This window comes from Castor canadensis, chromosome 12 (genome assembly GCF_047511655.1).
Source record: "Castor canadensis chromosome 12, mCasCan1.hap1v2, whole genome shotgun sequence".
Classification (NCBI taxonomy): Eukaryota; Metazoa; Chordata; class Mammalia; order Rodentia; family Castoridae; genus Castor; species Castor canadensis.
The window spans coordinates 53,331,086-53,352,202 of record NC_133397.1 but is presented as its reverse complement, the minus strand read 5'-3'; the positions used below and the strand labels follow the sequence as shown (position 1 = coordinate 53,352,202).

General features: G+C 36.0%; 1 protein-coding gene across 4 annotated transcripts in view; it reads left to right on the top strand.

The window, feature by feature from the left end:
- The window catches only part of Xpo1 (exportin 1), a 45,034-nt gene extending 25,045 nt beyond the window's left edge, over nucleotides 1–19,989 (top strand). For all 4 annotated transcript variants that reach the window (XM_074049813.1, XM_074049814.1, XM_074049815.1 and 1 more), the window contains exons 5-25: nucleotides 3,406–3,467; nucleotides 3,971–4,015; nucleotides 5,429–5,610; nucleotides 6,707–6,755; nucleotides 6,831–6,950; nucleotides 8,262–8,390; nucleotides 9,327–9,485; nucleotides 11,209–11,406; nucleotides 11,923–12,061; nucleotides 12,226–12,407; nucleotides 12,493–12,649; nucleotides 12,730–12,893; nucleotides 13,131–13,265; nucleotides 13,655–13,838; nucleotides 14,301–14,407; nucleotides 15,354–15,548; nucleotides 16,543–16,711; nucleotides 17,229–17,363; nucleotides 17,443–17,602; nucleotides 17,741–17,837; nucleotides 18,939–19,989. In XM_074049813.1, coding sequence (XP_073905914.1) covers nucleotides 3,406–3,467; nucleotides 3,971–4,015; nucleotides 5,429–5,610; nucleotides 6,707–6,755; nucleotides 6,831–6,950; nucleotides 8,262–8,390; nucleotides 9,327–9,485; nucleotides 11,209–11,406; nucleotides 11,923–12,061; nucleotides 12,226–12,407; nucleotides 12,493–12,649; nucleotides 12,730–12,893; nucleotides 13,131–13,265; nucleotides 13,655–13,838; nucleotides 14,301–14,407; nucleotides 15,354–15,548; nucleotides 16,543–16,711; nucleotides 17,229–17,363; nucleotides 17,443–17,602; nucleotides 17,741–17,837; nucleotides 18,939–19,085 — 2,915 coding nt within the window. In that variant the 3' untranslated portion in view covers nucleotides 19,086–19,989. The remainder of the gene's footprint in view (nucleotides 1–3,405; nucleotides 3,468–3,970; nucleotides 4,016–5,428; nucleotides 5,611–6,706; nucleotides 6,756–6,830; nucleotides 6,951–8,261; nucleotides 8,391–9,326; nucleotides 9,486–11,208; nucleotides 11,407–11,922; nucleotides 12,062–12,225; nucleotides 12,408–12,492; nucleotides 12,650–12,729; nucleotides 12,894–13,130; nucleotides 13,266–13,654; nucleotides 13,839–14,300; nucleotides 14,408–15,353; nucleotides 15,549–16,542; nucleotides 16,712–17,228; nucleotides 17,364–17,442; nucleotides 17,603–17,740; nucleotides 17,838–18,938) is intronic.
- The last annotated feature ends 1,128 nt before the right edge of the window (nucleotides 19,990–21,117 follow it).

Genomic DNA, 21,117 nt, shown 5'->3' with positions numbered 1-21,117 from the left:
CTCCACATCTTACATACTCTAAATAGAGACTACATGCAGTATTAGTAGACATTGTCTTATACTTGGTGGTACATTAAAGTACCAAATCTCGTACAATACCGCATTGTCAGTTATTTAATCAGAGAGTAGGCTGATACTTTTTCTTTTAATACACATCACAATGTGTGTTAGAAAAAAAATTTCAGAGGGACGTTCTTTTTTGTTTAGGTGTTTTAGGGGATTTACATACTTTGTGGTACTGGGATTTGAACTCAAGGCCTCCCACTTGGTAATCAGACACTGTTACTTGAGCCACACCTGCAGTCCTGTTTTGTGTTGGGAATTACCAAGATAGGGTCTCAAGAACTATTTGCCTGGGCTGGCTTCGAGCCGTGATCCTCTTGCTCTCTTTTTGCCTCCTGAGTAGCTAGGATTACAGGCATGAGCCACCAGCACCTGGCTCAGATACGGGTTTTATTGATGATAATTTATCTCTAAAGAACAGAAGGGTAAATACTACCAAAATTATTTGATTAGATTTAATTTACAGGACACACGGAAAATAATTTTTAGTGAAGTGTTATTATAATGGTGACATTGTTGCATAGGTTGACTTAACAGGTATAATTTTGTGTAAAATTGATTCCTAGTTCCCTTGATTTAAAAACGATATTAAAACTAGACCTATTTTGTGTCCACAAAGTCTTTATTGTTTCGAAGCGATTTTAGAATTACAGAAAAATTTCAGAGTAAATTTCCACAGACCCTTCAAAAAGTTTATCCTAAGGGCTGGGGGGCAGGGTATGACTCATGGTGGAATACCAACAGAGCAAGTGCATGGCCCTGAGTTCAAATCTCAGTACCACCAAAAATCCCCAGTTTGTTCTAATACTACTGAGTTGCAAAGCTATGCCACAGTTAGCAAAACCAACATTGACTAATTACTATTTTCTGAACTACCCATCTTGTTAAAAAGTTTTTTTTCCCTAAGTCTTCTCTGTTCTGTATTATATTTTTATATTGTCATTTTAGTCTCCTAATATGTGACAAATCTCAGTTCCTTAACGATCTGCCATACCAAAGGGGTGGGATACATGATGTTGGTATTTCATTAATCCTTTATATTTAACTTTGTGTCTGATGATTACGATGGTGTCCAATAGTTTCCTATTTTTTGCATTTTCATTTTAATTGATAGACCTTGGGAAATTGTGGATAAATCTGAGAGCACACGTGTACCTTTAATTCAAAGGCAATATGGGGGTTTGAACTCAAGGCCTGTACCCTGAACCACTCCACCCACCCTTTTTTAATGAAGGGTTTTTTTGAGATAGGGTCTCGTGAACTATTTGCTCAGGCTGGCTTTGAACTGCAATCCTCTGATCTCTGCCTCCTGTGAAGTTACATTACAGGCATGAGCTAACAGCGCCCAGCCTTCCTCCTCTTTCTTGGTGCTTCTGGGGTTTGAGCTCAGGGCCTCACTTGTTAGGCAGGTGCGCCATCACTCGAGCCATTGCTCCAACCTGTCCTCATGGTTTATCCATTGGTTTGTCTGAAAGAGTGGATTTTTTTTTTTTTTCAGCCTTTGCCTAATGTTGACTCGACTTTTTAAAATTGTTATGTTTTTCATTTACACATTGATTTTATGTGTTTGATAACAATCCATTAAGAAAACTTCCTACTTGGCAGACAGTTCTCATAATGGATATATTGATATTACTTATCATTAGGTTTTTCATTTGGTAAGTAGTTTTTAGTGGGATTTATTTCTAGTAAAGATTTTCCACAAAAGGGTTTCTGTATTTAGGTTCTTTCTTGTTTTGGGGTTTTGTTTTTTTTTTTTTTGTGGTACTGAGTTTGAACTCAGTTTCACACTTACTAGGCTGGCTGTGTACAACTTGAGCCACGTCTTTAGCCTATAATTATTTTACTTTTTAAAATGTGTTTTGATTTTATTGGGGACGTTGAGGAAAATGGGTAGTTTTTTTTTATAGTTAATAAAAATTGCATTTTCAAGTAGTATTGAGGGGGAGCACCTCTAAAAGAGTGTTACTAGTTTAGTTCATGAGGATTATTATATTAAACCGGGTGCCAATGGCTCGTGCCTATAATCTTAGCTAGTTCAAGAGGCTGAGATTGGGAGGATCACGGTTTGTCAGCGTATAGTTCCCATCTCCAAGATAACCTGAGCAAAATGGACTGGAGATATGGATCAGAACAGTACAGCACCTGGTTTTAAGAGCTTGAAGCCCTGCTTTAAAACCTCAGTACCACTAAACAAAACAAAACAAAACAAATTACTATATTGAAATACTTTTATAATCACACAGGCATATTTTGTTGCCCTGAAGTTGGTTATTTTTCTTTCTAATTCTAATGGGTAGCATTCTTAGCAATTTTCGTCTCAAGGAAAATTTGGGTCCAGTGTTCTGGATTGTTTAAATGAGCCTTGACATTAAATTTCAGAAGACTCCGAAAATTGAAAATCTTTAAGAACTCATTTGTTGACAATGTCCAAATGAAAGAGATGTGACTATTATAAATAATCCATGTCATATGAAATGTTAATTTGTTCAATTAGGGATGCTGTCTCAGATCCTTTGGGTATGTTAATGTAGGTACAATATTTCAATTCTATGTAGGTATCCTTAGGTAAAGAGCATTAAAAACAAAATCTTTGCTCCTACATTGTAGAAAGAAAAAGTTAACAGTGCTTTCAAGTATTATCTTAAATGAATCCATCTGTTCTTGATTTATAAATATTTTATAAAAATATTAATGCTTAAAAAGTGTAGCTATATTCAACCAAACTACATATTAGTTGGTTCTTTGAAGCATTTTTTCATTTAAAAACTATAGGTTGTATTTTTTTGATTGCTGTAAAACTGAAGGATATCTTAGAAGGTGGTTATAAAAATTTTTTTTCTTTTTGCTTGTACTGGGATTTGAACTCAAGTTTTAATGCTTGCTATTGCTAGCAGACACTCTACCATTTGAGCTGCACCTCCAATCCAGAAGATAACAATTTTTAGGCCTGTATTGTATCAAAACTGGGCATGGTAGTGCATCACTATAATCTCAGCTCCTGCCTGGGTTATAGCAAAATCTTGTTTCCAAAAAATACTTAACAAAGATCCAAAAAAAATAAAAATAAGAATAATTGTACACTAAATTCCATGTGCTTTTTTTTTCTTCCTTGTACAGGGTTGATAATCTCAGGGTTTTGCACATACTGGGCAAGCATTCTGTTACTGACCAAGGTCTCTAGCCATAATTGGCAATTTTTTTAAATGCCAGCATAGGTGATTTCATTGGAGCCTGTTATTTGACTTAGTGATTACTCTGCTTTTCCCTGTCCTGAAGACCTGTTAGCATGGTACAAGGGGTTTTAAATTTTTATTCATTGTGTGAAAATTTTTTTAACAGGAATAAAAAAATACGTTGTTGGCCTCATTATCAAGACGTCATCTGACCCAACGTGTGTAGAGGTAAGAAGGCCTTTTTGGAGATTGTTGAGATTGCAAAATGATTTAAATATTTTATCTTGAGTGTAATATGCTTCTATAATAGACACGCAAACGTGTTCATTTGTAGTATAACAATACTAGTTTCCTAGGAACATCTACTTTGGGCTCTCTTTTTTATCAGACTTTTTAAATATTAGCATATTATAGTTGCATAGGGGGACACTGTAACATTTACGTAATTGATCATAGTATATCTTAGTGAGATTCACCTCCATCTTTCTCATTCATTCCACTTCCTCCTTTCTTAGAATAATTTCAACAGCTTTTCATTGGTCTTTTTTCATACATGAATAGAAAGTACTTCTGCCATATTTGCCCTCCTTCATGCTTTCCTAATGCCCTCCCACTGATACCCACCCCTGGACAGGATGTGTTTTACTTTCCTGTCCTTTTTAATACCAAAACATTTTGTTAGTGTATGATTTAGTCTCTCATTTAATCTGACTTTGTTTTCTTTTTCTTAGAAGGAAAAAGTGTACATTGGGAAATTGAATATGATTCTTGTTCAGGTAAGCTTTAACTTTACAATCTACCTCAAAAGAATTGTTTCTATATTTATTGTTTGAACGTAATCTTCAAACCTGCTTTGTCAAATAAAGTAGACTAGTACCTTGTAGAAACAGTGATAGTAGTCTAACAACAATTGCAATTAGTTATAGTCTACTTGGTTGACTATTTGAACTTGGGAAGCATACAAAGTAGACGTTCTACCACTTAAGCCACACCTCCTGTCCATTTTGATGTGGTTATTTTGGAAATGGGTTTTCAAAAACTATTTGCCTGGGCTGGCATGAAACCACAATCCTCCTGATCTGGACCTCCGAAGTAGCTAGTATAACAGGTGTGAGCCACAGACCTCTGACTGGTTAATATTTTAAATGATTAGTTTGCTGTAGAATAGGGTTCATCAAATACTGTAAATTCATCAATTAAATGGATCCAGTATGAATTAAACTGGACATTAGGGTCCATCATACATTTCTTTTTATTCTTGGATTGTTTTAGATTTCTCACTTACCCTCTACTGTGCATTTTTTTGTGTGTGTGTGGCCCATATTCATCCTAATTCCTGTATTTCCTTGTTTTTCTGCATCATTCTAATTGATCTCCATGGAGTCTTTTTAAACTTTGTGTATAGTCTAAATTTAGAAATTTTTTTTATACTGACCTATTTTCTCTAGTATTGTGTCACATGTTTTTTCTTCCAGAGACAATAATTACTGCCACTTAACAGGTCCTATCAGAGAATGTCTAGAAAACCCCTGGTTTGTGGCATAGTCCAAACTTATAAACCTAAAATGTAGTCCAATAGGTTTTAGTGAAAAGATTCTTCAGTCACGAATACATACCTTCTTTAAAATGTGTGTCTCCAAACCCTACTATGATTCAAGACAAACAGGCTGGAGGCATAGTTCATTGGTACATTGCTTAGCTTATCTGCGTAAGTCCCTTGTTTGAACCAGCAGCACTACAGAAAATTAAAAATCCAAAGCTCAGATTCTCGACAACATAAATCTTGTTTTTCTGGTGCTGGGGATTGACCCTAGAAGGTCACAAGCACTCTACTATCAGTCCTGAAATCTGTCTTCCTAACCTATTACCTTCTACCATTTAGTCTTAGATCTTCAAGTCACTGGGATAATTTAACACCAATGACAAATATTGATACGCGTGCACTTTGGTACCAGATAAAACCATTAGTTAGGATAATTGAATGGGGTTGTAATGTGTTAAAGGCAGACAGCTATCTGTATTTTATTTTCTACCCAGTGTGTTTGGTATAGAAAGTGCCGTTAATAAAGGAGGAAAAAAAGAAAAGTGATTGATAATTTACTCTTGGTTATTATAATGCAGTTTCTTTGAAGTTGTTTTATTGCCTTTGAGAAGGGAAATAAAGTTAACATTTCATGTCTTTTTTTTAGATACTTAAACAAGAATGGCCCAAGCATTGGCCAACTTTTATCAGTGACATTGTTGGAGCAAGTAGGACCAGTGAAAGTCTTTGTCAAAATAATATGGTGATTCTCAAACTCTTGAGTGAAGAAGTATTTGATTTCTCTAGTGGACAGATAACCCAAGTGAAAGCTAAGCATTTAAAAGACAGGTAAGTAATAATTATGTCTTAGAGTTTCTTAAATTAGTTTTTCAGATTATTTCAAGAAAATTGGGGGTAAATTGTAAATATAGTAGACCAACTGATACCCAGATATATGGTGCCAAAGAAGACTGCCATTGAAGAAAAACCACCAGTGCTCATTGTGCATAGAATTCAGTTCTGTGCTGCCAATGCTTGATTTATTTTTCCCATAAACACTACCTGATATCTGCCTTTAAACAAATCTAAAATTTTCACTTAAGTACATTGCATATCCTATTTTCTTGGGGAGAATTACCATAACTTTTGCTTTTGGGCTAATATTTGCTTTTGGGGAGGCTTATTTTTCATAAATTTAAGGGCATGGCACCAATTGAAACATAACTGGCAATAGTAATATGGGATAACTAAGAGCTTGGCATCAACTGAGCTGGTAATATGCACAGGGAAATTTTTTTTTTTTTTCCTAGTATGGGGGTTTGAACTCGTGACCTCATGCTTACTAGGCAGGCACTCTACCACTTGAGATACTTCGCCAGCTCTTGAACAGGAAAATTTAAAATTTTCTTTACAAGTGATTTTTTTTTTTTTTTTTTTTTTGTCATGCTTGACTAAAACCATGTTTAACAAATAAGGAAGGTTTACTGTATTTAATGAACTGTGCTCAGTAACGTTTAAGAAAGTGTTTGTAGCTTTTTGAGGCAGGGAGTTACTAACTATCCCAGGCTAGCCTCAAACTCTTGGTCCTTCTGTTTCAGTGTCCCAAGTGCTGGGATCACAAGCATCTACCACAACTCTTGATTCTGAATGTAGTTTTAATGGCTTCCTAGCTGTTACTGAATTAACTGATATTTTACATGTGTTCAAATAGAAGTTATCTCTTTGGTGGTCTATCTGTTGAAAGTTTTTAAATGTTTTGTCGTTTTCAAGACAGAATTTTACTATTTAGCTCTGGCTGACTCGAACTCATGATTCTCCTGCCTCACCCTCTATAGTAGTGGAAATACAGGTGCATGTGCTACCATGCTTGACTTTTTAATTGTTACTTTTAGTGTGTAAATAATTATTCCTGTGTCTTCTAAGTCTGAACTTTTTTTTTCATTAGCATGTGCAATGAGTTCTCACAGATATTTCAACTGTGTCAGTTTGTGATGGTAAGTGCTTTTAATTTAATTTTTAAAATTAACAATTAGAGGAGAATAATTACTTATAGATGGTTTTGTTCCCAGGAAAATTCTCAAAATGCTCCACTTGTACATGCAACCTTAGAAACACTGCTGAGGTTTCTGAACTGGATTCCCCTGGGATATATTTTTGAGACAAAGTTAATCAGCACATTAATTTATAAGGTAAAGTGAATACTTTACAATTATTTGCCACTGGATAGTCATATCTTTAGTCTTGAACTGCTTCCCTTATAGAAAACGCATAGCCATCATCTTAGTTTTCTGAGATGATGAGGAAACTACACAGAAGAATTTTTCCATAGTTCAGAGCTAGTAATTGTTTGTCATGCATATTAAAATCCTATGATTCTAGTCCAGATATGGTGGCATTGGGTAGGCATGGTACACTGGGGAAGCAGACAAAGGAGAATCATGTTTGAGACAATCCTGGGGTCAACCTGAACTACATAGTTGGAACCCTGTCTCCAAACCAAGGGTGCAAATTTAGTTAAGCATTAGAACACTTGTCCAGATATGGCAAGGGTGAAAAATTCCTCCTCAGTAGATAGTATTGGTAGTTTGGGTACTGTTGACTGTGTAGCCCAGACTGACCTTGAGCTTCCTAACCACCTCTCAACCTTGAAATAATGAAATAACAGGTAAATACCGCCTTACCTGGCTCTCATTTTTAAGACTTAATACTCACTATATCTATGAATGATACGCTATTTATATAACCTCGCAGTAATAGAACATAAAAGAGCAAACTTTCCCATACTTTTACTGATCCTAGTATGTTAACTATCTCTTCAAATCCTAAACATCAAAAGCACTGGAACATGTTACTACACAGAAAACATGGTATCCTTAAAAGTCATCTAGTAGGTCCTGTGAAAGTTACTGTTAACACATCCACCTGTAATCCTTGCTTCTTAGGAGGCTGAGATGGGGAGGATTGCTGTTCAAGGCCAGTTTGGGCAAAAAGTTCATGAGGATCCATCTCCAAATATAACCAGAGCAAAATGGACTGGAGGTGTGGCCCATTGCTTTGCAAGTGCAAAATCTTGAATTCAAACTCCAGTCCCACGAACAAAAAAAAAAAGAAAGTATAATGTAGCTGGGTATAATGACCCATGTCTGTAATTCTAGTTTCTTGGGAGGCCGAGGAAAGGGGATCACCCCAGACCTGAGCAAAGTTCATCAGACCCTATCTCAGAAACAAAATACAAACAGAAGTGGTAGAGTGCTTCCCTAGCATGTGTGAATCCCTGGGTTCAGTTATAAAATAAAGCATATTGTGTTTCTAAAGCATTTATTGTGTATTGGTAGATTTTGAATTTTCTTTGACATACATATGCAGAATAAAACATCACCCACTAAACCTGTTTTTGGCTTGTATCCTTGTGTTCATGATTGTTAACTTTATCACTCTTTGTAAATTTGATGTTATTTCATACCATCTAATTTTATGCTTTCCCTTTTTTAAAAAAATAGTTCCTGAATGTTCCAATGTTTCGAAATGTCTCTCTAAAGTGCCTCACTGAGATTGCAGGTGTGAGTGTAAGCCAATATGAAGAACAATTTGTAACACTATTTACACTGACAATGATGCAGCTAAAACAGGTAATGTATAAGTATCCTGAAAATTTAACAATTTAATGCCTTAAAAAAGGATGGGTTCAGCCAGGTGCTGGTGGTTCATGCCTTTAATCCTAGCTATTCTGGAGTCTGAGATCAGGAGAATGGAGGTTCAAAGCCATCCTGGGTAACTAGTTCACAAGACCCTATCTTGAAAATACCCAGTACAGAAAATGGCTGGTGAAATGACTAAAGTGGTAGAGCACTTGCCTAGTAAGTGTGAGAACCTAAGTGCAAAAGTGGGTTCGGGTTCAACTATTTTAGCACAATGTATTATAGATAAGCCATAATATAAACTATATAAAATAAATAGCCTGGAAATTTTATGAACCCTCTGAAAATTTTTTGAAATCAGGGTTTGGGGAGTATCACGATAGTCTCTTTCTATAGAAAGATCCTAGGCAACAGGTTTGGAAACCTGGGAACTCAGAACTCTCGATAATGCAAACTAATTGTTTTCAGCCCTACTTTGTTTAATTATCTGGGGAGTAATCTAGGAAGTTAATCATAATGCTATGTTACTGCTTGTTTGTAGTCTGAATGAATTGAGTATTTTTATATTTTTAATATTGCTGACTTAGGTAAAGTCTGATAACAGGGAAAAATTCAAAGAATGTAATACAGGAAAGTCCTTTTCTTTCTTTCTTTGTCCTCCCCCCCCGCCACAAATATATGAGCTTAGCTTCCCATTTGACACCTACCATTTGAGTTACTCCCCCCAGACCTCTCCTTGCTCTCCCTTCTTTCCTTTGAAAAGTCAAAATCTAGGTTATAAAGAAAGAAAAAAAATAGTAAAACAGACCTAAGAGTAGTACTTCATGTGGTTAATATTGTCAAATTGAGGTTGGCATCTTAGAGATTAAAATAATATCTTGTTGCTCTTATAAAATGTAGATTACAGTTCTCTTTTCAATTTTACAGATGCTTCCTTTAAATACTAACATTCGACTTGCGTACTCAAATGGAAAAGATGATGAACAGAACTTTATTCAAAATCTCAGTTTATTTCTCTGCACCTTTCTTAAGGAACATGGTCAACTTATAGAAAAAAGACTAAATCTCAGGGAAACGCTCATGGAGGTAGGCTTTGTGGAACCTTGGTTCTTGAAGTTCTGCATAATAAGGACTCTTTTAACATGTGTCTTCTAAAATGTATGTATCTTCTGAAATTTCTTTCTTACCTGTGCGTTATGGGTCATCTATCCTAAGTTAGTTATAAACTCTTAATCTGGTGTGTTCTACATAAAGCTAGGACTAAAATTTTATAATCAAAATTAGATTTCCTGCCAGGCATGGGAGTACACACCTGGGATTCTAGCTGCTAGGAAAAAGAAGCAGGAAGATCATGACTTCCAGGCCAGTCTAGGGCTCATAGCAACACCCTGTTTCACAATAAAATTAGATTCATAAAGGCTATTCCATGTGCTGTTTATTTGTAAGATGAGAAGTCCCAGAACTTTTTAAGTAATTGAGGTGAAATTCACATAAATTTATCTATTTAAAAGTACACAATTCAAGCTGGGCATCAGTGCCTTACACCTGTAATCCTAGCTACTTAGGAGGCTGAGATCAATAAGATTTCTGTTCCAGGCCAGCCAGACAAATAGTTCTAGAGATCTCACGTCCAAAATAACCAGGACAAAATGGACTGGAGTTGTGGCTCAAGTGCTGCTTGGCAAGCTTGAAGCCTTGAGTTCAAACCATAGTCCCACCAAAAAAGAAAAAACTGATTCACTGGTATTTTAGTAGGTTCAGAATTTTATAAAATGAGCAGTAAACTGTTTACAAAGCATTTTCATCTCTAAAGAAACTGTATCTGTGACGCTGTCCTTGGTCCATTCCATTCACCCTCTTAGTCCCCAGAGAGTACTATTTTGCTTTTTGGGGGATGTGGGGGATTATTTTCAAGATAGGAGCTCATGACCTGTTTGTTTACCCAGGCTGGCTTCCGGCCGCGATCCTCCTGATTTCTGTCTCTTGAATATGTAGGATTACAGGCATGAGCTTGTAATTACAGGCACCCTGCTTCTGTTTTCTATGTCCATAGGCTTACCTAGTCTAGTTATTTCATAGAAATAATACATATATGTGTCTTGCCATTAGCATGGTGTTTTCAGTATAATACTTTTGTACCCTATATCTTCATTTTTTATTATTGAATATTCTGCTGTGAGTATAGCACATTTGGTTTATCCATTCATTGATGATCAACGTGGTTATTTTCACGTTTGGGTTAATACCAAAGGCCTTTCTAATAGATTTGATTTAAATAATGTATTTATTGGCTTACAACTGTAATCCTCATTACTTCAGATGCAGAGATAGGAGGATTAATGTTGAATGCCAGTATGGGCAGGACAAGTTACCTTATCTCATAACAAGCCAGGTGTGGTAGTACATGTCTCTAATACCAGGTATACAAGAGATGTGAGTAGGAAACCACAATATGAGGTTGGCCTTATAAAAAAACACAAGAACCCATCCTAAATAGAACTAAGGCTAAAAAGACTGGAGGCATGGCTCAGATTACACAACTGTAATCTCAGCACTTTGGAAACTGAGGCAGGAAAAGTTACCCTGGGCTGCATAGTGAGATGCTGTTTGACAAAGAAATTAAAAAATCGGGGCTAGTGGTGTGGCTCAACTAGTAGAATGCTCGCCTGGCAAGGCCAAGGCCCAGATTTCAAACCCCTGTTTCGCTGAAAACAAAAGTAGTAGTAAAAACTATAAAGTGGCAAGTAAGGGGCAGCTTGGAGTTTTGTTAGCAAGTTTATTATTTTAATGTTGTTGGTGTTCCTTGTAGGCCCTTCATTATATGTTGTTGGTATCTGAAGTGGAAGAAACTGAAATCTTTAAGATTTGTCTTGAGTACTGGAATCATTTGGCAGCTGAACTCTACAGAGAGAGCCCATTTTCTACATCTGCTTCTCCATTGCTATCTGGAAGTCAACATTTTGATGTCCCTCCCAGGAGACAGCTATATTTGCCTGTATTATCAAAGGTAACAACTATAAACTGGTTGAGTGAATACTGTTCTTGATTACTGTAATTTTGAGGAGTAGTTACAAATGAATTGGCACATGTATTTAAATTAATGAGCTACCAAAAGAATCCTACAACTTCTCAATGAATGTTGAAAACTAGACTAGGAAAAGAGTGATTTTAGTAGCAGCAGTTGTCAAAAGTGTGGTTCTTGTCTCAGCATCATGATCAGTTGGAAATGTAAATTCATTGGTTACCTGACAGTCTGCTGAAACACAGGAAACTTGTAAAACAAAAGTTGATTGTACTTTAGTTGCATAACAGTGTTGTTAAAGTGTTTTGAAAACCAGGGTTGTTGTAGTGTTGTATTTTAAATATTTAAATTTTGTCAGAATAATTTTATAAAGTATGGTAAAAGTGTAAATACATGCCTTAAGTATATTCCCCCATATACACACACAAAAAGTATACTGCCTCATTATACATTTGGTGTAGGTGGTTTCAGATGTCTTAACAGATTTTTCTTGATAAATAGGTCCGTTTGTTGATGGTTAGTCGAATGGCTAAACCAGAGGAAGTACTGGTTGTAGAAAATGATCAGGGAGAAGTTGTTCGAGAATTCATGAAGGATACAGATTCCATAAATTTGTATAAGAATATGAGAGAAACATTAGGTAAGTTAACTTGGTCTTTACGTTTGTGAACAACTTATTTGTGGCTGGGAATAACTTTTAGGCAAAGCACTATATTTGGCAGACAACTTTAAGTAGCTGTGTTTATTAATAAACTTATTCTCATGCTTGTTAAGGTTTGCATTAAAACATCTTTTTCTTTGTAGTTTATCTTACTCATCTGGATTATATAGATACAGAAAGAATAATGACTGAGAAACTTCACAATCAGGTGAATGGTACAGAATGGTCATGGAAAAATTTGAATACATTGTGTTGGGCAATAGGCTCCATTAGTGGAGCAATGCATGAGGAGGATGAAAAACGATTTCTGGTTACTGTTATAAAGGTACGTCCTAGATCTGTATGAAGTAGAACCATTAGATAAGCATATTTTGTTAAGGTTAATGACCAAAATTTGTTTCATTTTGCAGGATCTATTAGGATTATGTGAACAGAAAAGAGGAAAAGATAATAAAGCCATTATTGCATCAAATATCATGTACATAGTAGGTCAATATCCAAGATTTTTGAGAGCTCACTGGAAATTTCTGAAGACAGTAGTTAATAAGCTGTTTGAATTCATGCATGGTAAATTCTTCTTTAATGTATTTTAGTTTGTTTTTTATTTTTTTTGTGAACAAAATAGGTAACTGTTTTTGTCTTGTTAGAGACCCATGATGGAGTCCAGGACATGGCTTGTGATACTTTCATTAAAATAGCTCAAAAATGTCGTAGGCATTTTGTTCAGGTTCAAGTGGGAGAAGTAATGCCCTTTATTGATGAAATTTTAAACAACATCAACACTATTATTTGTGATCTTCAGCCACAGCAGGTATGTGAAGGACTGAGCATACTATTTTTAGAAAGTAAAGACTACGTTAAGCAGAACTTACTAATGGCAATAGAGTACCATTTTTGGGTTCAATTCAAGTGGTTAAAATTTACATAGTAAGGCAGCAACTTAACCAAAAGATTATTACTAGCTTTTTGGCCTTGATAACAGAATCAGTTTTAGTATGTTTGTAAATTGCTTTTTTTTCCTTACTAGAATGTCTTCTTTTTAAAATAGGTTCATACATTTTATGAAGCCGTTGGATACATGATTGGTGCTCAAACAGACCAAACAGTCCAAGAGCATTTGATAGAAAAATACATGCTACTCCCTAATCAAGTGTGGGATAGTATAATCCAGCAGGCAACCAAAGTACGTTTTACAATTTTTTTCTTAAGGTTATAGTGGGGTTGAACAGGACTGTTATTTATAGTAGTAATCTATTTTTGATGTGCATGCCTCACAAGTGCTTTTATGCATGGTTTTGCAAAGTTATATAGTAAGTTTTTTTGGGTTTTTTAATCTTAAAAGAATTCATTCCATTTTTAGGTAGGTATAGGTAGAAAAAATTTTACATTAATTTGGGTGCTGGTGATTGAGCACATGCTCTACTGCTGAGCTATACCCATCAGAGCTGGTCTTGTGGGTTTGCTTTTACTATTTAGTATTACAAATAGGATGGTGGTTTGGGGTATGAGAGGTGTTGTTTTAATCTTGCTAAGTAATTACATGATAAATGGAATCTGTTTCTTTCTTCCCAGAATGTGGATATACTAAAAGATCCTGAAACAGTCAAGCAGCTTGGTAGTATATTAAAAACAAATGTGAGAGCCTGCAAAGCTGTTGGGCATCCCTTTGTAATTCAGCTTGGAAGAATTTATTTAGATATGCTTAATGTATACAAGTGCCTCAGTGAAAATATTTCTGCAGCTATCCAAGCTAATGGTAGGTGTCTATGCATTTTAGCAAACATTTCTCTCCTTCCAATACTGAGAAGGTCATACTTTCAGTATTTCTCACAGGTTTAAAACAGTCTGGGATTCCCAAGGGACAGACAACCCAAGGCATTTCTAAACAACTGTATTCATTTTTTCCTTTTTTCCGGGAGGCAGTACTAGGATTTGAACTCAGGGACTCCTGATTGCTACGCAGATGCTCTACCCCTTGAGCTGTCCCTTTTAAGATTAGTCTTGGGATTGGGTATAGTTCAGTGGTAGAATGCTTTTTTGGAAGTCAGAAGGCCCTGCATTTAATCTATCACAACCCTCTACTCTTAGTAGTCTTAAAAACTTACTTTCCCTATGAATTTTATGTGTAGTTAGCATTTTAATGATAAATGCAAACTAACGGCATCTGAAGTATACCTTAGGACCACTGTCATTGTTAAACCAGATTCTTACTTTTTAGGTGAAATGGTTACAAAGCAACCATTGATTAGAAGTATGCGAACAGTAAAAAGGGAAACTTTAAAATTAATATCAGGTTGGGTGAGCCGGTCCAATGATCCACAGATGGTAAGTAAGAGATGTTTTGATTTGGTGGGGGAGGGTGGCAGGACTGGGATTTGAACTCAGAGCCTCAGACTTGCTAGGCAGGTGGTCTACTTCTTGCTACCTCTTGAGCCATTCCACCAACACAGTTTTGTGGGTTTGGTTTTTTTTTTTTTTTTTTTAAGTAGTGGGATTCGAACTGAGGGCCTACACTTTGAGCCACTCTGCCATTCATTTGTGTGTGTGTGTGATGGTTTTTTTGTTTATTTCCTTCAGGATAGGGTCTCGAACTATTTGCCCAGGGTGACTTCAAATCACTAAATCCTCACTTCTGCCTTATGGTAGATTCTCAATAAACAGTCATGTTAAGATCTAAACAATCAGGGAAATTCAAATAGTTTTTCTGAGAGTTAATTCTTGCTAATTTCTCTCTTTTAAAAATATTAATTAAAATTCATGATATTAAAATGGTGGAGAATGTGTCTACATTCTCATTTAAGAAAGTGATGGTTAGGTAGATGTTTCTTTGTAGAATTCTGGTTTAGTCGTGATTTTGAAGTGTGGGGGTTTTTTTGTATGTTTGTTCTTTTTTGGTGGTACTTGTATTTGAATTCAGCCTTGTGATTGCTAGGCAGGCACTCTTACTCTTGAGACATTCCTCCAGCCCTGAAGTTTCGTATTGTTCGTTGGCAAGGAATTTTTCCTTGCCAGTCTTTTAATTTTCAGTCTCCCATTTTACTTACTGTCAGAATAGATTTGAACTGAACTGTGTTTATGACCTTTCCCAAATTTGATAGTGGTTTTTCTGTGATTTTTTTGCTACAAAAATTACAACATAGGAAAAGCTTAGTAAAGCTCCGTATTACCCCATTTATAATAGATAATCTAAATCCTCGAGGCAGAGATGGTCCTAGCGGTTTGTAATAGTAATACTAGGATTAACTTAAAAACTTCCCTTTTTTCCCAACAGGTAGCTGAGAATTTTGTTCCTCCTCTTTTGGATGCAGTTCTCATTGATTATCAGAGAAATGTTCCCGCTGCTAGAGAACCAGAAGTGCTTAGTACTATGGCAATTATTGTCAACAAGTTAGGGGGACATATAACAGCTGAAATACCTCAAATATTTGATGCTGTATTTGAATGCACATTGAATATGATAAATAAGGTATGTGATTTGTATTTCAATTACATATGGCCTATCTTTTTTTGTTTTGTGGTACTGGAGTTTGAACTTGGGGCCTGTTTGCTAGGCAGACATTCTTACTGCTTGAGCCACTCTGCCAGCACTTTTTGACATTGGTTATTTTCGAGATACGGTCTCTCAAACTATTTGCAAGGGTTTGGCTTTGAAGTACAATCCTCCTGATCTCTGCCTCAGAGTAGATAGGATTATAGGCATGAGCCACCAGTGCCCAATTTTATCTTTAGCTCTTGAAAGCATAAATGATACCTCTGAGTATAGTATAATTTTATGGCTCTGGAGTTAAACGCTTGAACATCTAGATCAGGAAAATTACTCAGTGGTTCTTGAAATAAGGTGTAAGTGTACAAATTTACTCATTGGGAAACTTTTTTTTCTGTTTCAGCAGTCTCAGACAAAATAAAAGTGATAATAAAATTAGTATGAAAACTACTAGAAAATGTTTTATTTATTCATTTGTTTATTTTTGTAATGCTGGGGTTTGAACTTGGACTCATGCTTGCTAGGCGGGTGTTCCACTACTTGTGCCATTTCACCAGCCCTTTACTGTGTGTTGAGCATTTTCAACATAGGGTCTTGCCTGGGCTGGCTTCATACCTCAATCCCTCCTGATCGTTGTCTCTCTAGTAGCTAGGATTTACAGGCAGGAGCCATTGGTGCACAGTGAAAGTGTTTTATTCTTCATGTGGTATTTTTGATGAGCTCTCTTTATTAATGATGCGGCATTTTTTTCCCCTCTGTTAGCTAACTCGTGTGGTCCTTCAGAGTTTCATGTTCCTTGGAACATAGAGTATAGTTTCTTTGGTCTTAAAATATAGTTATTTTTTTGGCACCAGTATAGCTTGTGTGATCCATTGACAATTTAAAACATTTATGGTGAACTGAGGCTTGACTTTTCACTCCCACTTAGCATAAATATGACATGAAATGTTATTTTCTTTCTACCACTTATTTTTAGGATTTTGAAGAATATCCTGAACACAGAACGAACTTTTTCTTACTACTTCAGGCTGTCAATTCTCACTGTTTCCCAGCATTCCTAGCTATTCCACCTGCACAGTTTAAACTTGTTTTGGATTCCATTATTTGGGCCTTCAAACATACTATGAGGAATGTTGCAGATACAGGTAAATACATAGAAAAGATAGTAGTACTTATGTTTATTTGTCTGCTTATCCAAAACTATACAAGGTCTATTTTGAATTTATTTTCTGAGGTTTTAACTACCTGGGAACTGCCAGGATTCTAAATTACTGGAAACATTCCAGAAGTAAATAGTTCATTAGTTTTAAAATCTACATCACTCTATGTAGAATGATGAAATCTACCTGTCTGGGGCATAATTCATCCCTTTTGTCCAGTGTAGTTAACTGTCTCATCAAATCGACTAGGTTGAAGTGGTTAAGAAACCTTAGTTTAATGGCTCCAGAGGGTCGCCTTTTATTATTACTGTTGTTAATCATCTTTTCCTTAGCTCATAATTTGTAAGCTGGCACTGATTATAGTTTTACTCCATTACTAATTCAAGATTAATTCAGGCAAGTAATTGGTCATCATCAAAAAAGTGGGTGAATGGGTTTTTGAGTCAGAAACAGGGCTAAATACTGTTATGATCAGTTGTCTGTTTTGTGTTGTACCTCTTAGGCTTACAGATACTTTACACACTCTTACAAAATGTTGCACAAGAAGAAGCTGCAGCTCAGAGTTTCTATCAAACTTACTTCTGTGATATTCTTCAGCATATCTTTTCTGTCGTGACGGACACCTCTCATACTGCTGGTAAGAATTCTTTTCAAATATTAAAGTGTTCTGGTTTTAAATTACATCTTAGAGTTAATAATTTTCCTCTCATCAACAGGTTTAACAATGCATGCATCAATTCTTGCATATATGTTTAATTTGGTTGAAGAAGGAAAAATAAGTACACCGCTAAATCCTGGAAATCCAGTTAACAACCAAATGTTTATTCAGGAATATGTGGCAAATCTCCTTAAGTCTGCATTCCCTCATCTACAAGAGTAAATTATTTTAAAATGCATTATTTAAAACTTAATTATTTTGGTGGGTGTGCTGGGGCTTAAAGGTTATTTAAAAATAATTTCATAAACTTCAGTTTTTTAAAAATGATTATTTAATCCTTGTATTTTTATTTGCAGTGCTCAAGTAAAGCTCTTTGTGACAGGGCTCTTTAGCTTGAATCAGGATATTCCTGCTTTCAAGGAACATCTACGAGATTTCTTAGTACAAATAAAGGTAAGCAAGCTTGTTACCTCAGAGCTGTTATCTCCAGTCCTTGGTGTTTTGAGACTGGATCTTAGTATAGCCCAGATTGAATGCTGCGATTAAGGGCAATACACTTATACACCACCTTCTTTTTTTTTGAGGTGCTGAGTTCAAACTCAGGGCCTCATACTTGCTGGGTAGGCTCTCTACCACTTAAGTCACTCTGCCAACCCATTTTTTTGAGTGATTGTGTGTGGTGGGTATTTGAGTTCTTGAAAACTATTTGCCCTGTGTTCAAACTATGATCCTCCTGATCTCTGCCTCCCAAGTAGCTAATACTACAGGCGTGAGCCTCTGGCGGCCAGCTCCTTTGAGACATTTTAAGGTGTAGAATTAGGGATACAAAATTCATTGATAGGGGCTGGGATGTAGCTCGGTGGCACAGTGCTTGGCTAGCATGCACGAGGCCCTGAGTTTGATCCCAGCACCAAAAAAAAAAAAAAAAACCCAAAATTCATGGATAGTCCCTGTTAAAGATTTTAATCATTTTGTGAATGAGGGAATCTTGGAAGTAGAAAAGTTCATTATTTCCTGCACTGTTACACAATGTTCCATTCAGACTTTTCTAGTAAGGATTATACTGGTGTTTCTGAGGCAGGATCTTGCTGTGTTGTCCATGCTGGGCTCAAGTGATCCTATTACATAATTCCAGTGACACTTAACTTTTTTGGTTGTTGTTTGGTTTTTGTGTTCCTTGTGAGCAAATTCATGGTCTTGTGCATTCTAGGAAAGCACTTAGCATTGACCTACATCCCCAGCCCAATGACTTTGTGTCATTATTTTGTCATACAGTTTTAAAGGAGCTCAACACTACCATAAAACCCATAAATAGTTAAATCTTCTTATCTTCATGTACAGATTACAAAGAAAATGAAAATGACCTGAAACTCAGCTCTGAATTCAATGACAATTTCACAACTATCTTGATACTAATTAATATGAAAAATATTGTAGCATCACACCTTATTTTGTAAGACAAAAACCATAAGGGTTTTGTTTTTTTAAGCTACATATATTGTAATTTGAAACTCAGCCCATGGATAATTTTTAATATCAACTGTGTTTTTGTAGGAGTTTGCAGGTGAAGACACTTCTGATCTCTTTTTGGAAGAAAGAGAAACAGCCCTTCGACAGGCTCAGGAAGAGAAGCATAAACTTCAAATGTCTGTTCCTGGCATCCTTAATCCACATGAAATTCCAGAAGAAATGTGTGATTAAAATCTGAAGTCATGCTGGTTATTTTACTCTGCGACACTTATTTCCAAGTTTGCAAAAGAAAACAGCGTCTGGATATTTGTCGACCAAAATGATGCCAATTTGTAAATTAAAATGTCACCTAGTGGCCCTTTTTCTTATGTGTTTTTTGTATAAGAAATTTTCTGTGAAATATCCTTCCATTGTTTAAGCTTTTTGTTTTGGTCATCTTATTTAGTTTGCATGAAGTTGAAAATTAAGGCATTTTTTAAAAACTTTTACTTCATGCCCATTTTGTGGCAGGGCTGGGGGGAGAGGCAAATTCGATTTGAACATATATACTTGTAAATTCTAATGCAAAATTATACAATTTTTCTTGTACACAATACCAATTTTAATTAGGGAGTATTTTCTTTCTAGCCTGGATTTCAGTCTAGAAGAAAAGGTAATGAGTAAAACAAATTGCGTTGTTAAAAGGATTATAGTGCTGCATTGTCTAAAGTTGGCACATCTTGGACTGAATCGTCTGTCTAGACCACATGTATTTCAAGTCTGTATGGCAAGTTTGCAGCAAGATCATGTGCATATCATCCCATTGTAAAGCGACTTCAAAAGATATGGGAACACAAGTTAGTTATTTTTACACAGTTCTTTTTGTTTTTGTGTGTGTGTGCTGTCGCTTGTCGACAACAGCTTTTTGTTTTCCTCAATGAGGAGTGTTGCTCATTTGTGAGCCTTCATTAACTCAAAGTGAAATGGTTAAAAATATTTATCCTGTTAGAATAGGCTGCATCTTTTTAACAACTCATTAAAAAACAAAACAAAAACTCTGGCTTTTGAGATGACTTATACTAATTTACATTGTTTACCAAGCTGTAGTGCTTTAAGAACACTACTTAAAAAGCAAAATAAACTTGGTTTACATTTATTTTCCCTTTATTGACTCAAAGTTATTCCTGTATGAATGAAAGATTGTTTTGTAGTACTTTAAAATGATGTTTGATCCCTGGCTTTATATGATAGCTAATGTTAAGAGGTAAAAAATAAACTGAAGTGCTCCAAAGATACCTTTATTGCAAGGAAATCAAACCCTCTTGTGAAGTCTCGACTTTTGCCTTTATTTAGGTTTAGGGAACATGTTACTTTTTTGGTGGTAATGAGGTTTGAACTCAGGGCTTCACTTGCTACTCAAGGATTATAAGTGTGAACCACTGTCACCCAGCTTAAAGACAACTTCTTGAGGCAGTGGCTCAGAGCTGGCCTTGTTCAGGTTCAATCTTTTGTGGGGGGTAATGGGATTTGAACTCAGAGCCTCGCACTTGCTAGGCAGATGCTCTACCCTTTAAGCCAAGTCTACAGTTCCCCCTCCCCCCCAATCTTTTTTTAGAACTGGAGATCAAATTCAGGGCAAATGAATGTTCCACCAACTGTGCTAAGTTCAATTGCAAAAAAAAAACAAGCCTTGGCTTAAGAATTAGGATAGTCTACTTTGAGTTAAAAATAGTTGGGGTATTGGTACTCAACCAGTGCTAAAAAAGACATTTGCACTTTTTTGGGGAGGTGGGAGCTACTGGGGTTTTGATTGTTTTTTTGCACTTGTGCTCCATTGCTTTAACCATGCCTTCAGCCCTCACTCTTCCCCACCCCAATGCTGGGAAACTGCATGCATTATGCAAATTATTCTACCAGAAATATAGTCCCTAACCTCAAGTTTACACCTTATACAAGGTTGCCAGGTATGGTGGATGCACACCTGTAGTCTTAGCATACCAGGATTTAGGCTAGAGAATTGCAAATTTGAGGATACCTGGACTACATTGACACTGAGACACATATCCTCAAGATATGTGACTGCAATGTGTTTACAACTGTTTTCAAGCAAATTTTTTTACGAATTACTTTCTTAAATTCTCATAGTTAATGGCTCTGAATCTTGGTCTAGGTATGCCAAGTTACTTGAATTGCACTCTTGGTGGAACTAGTGTTTGGACTTACAGCTTTGTACTTGCAAAGTAGGGAAACCATACCTCCAGTCCACTTTGCAGATTGTTTCTGA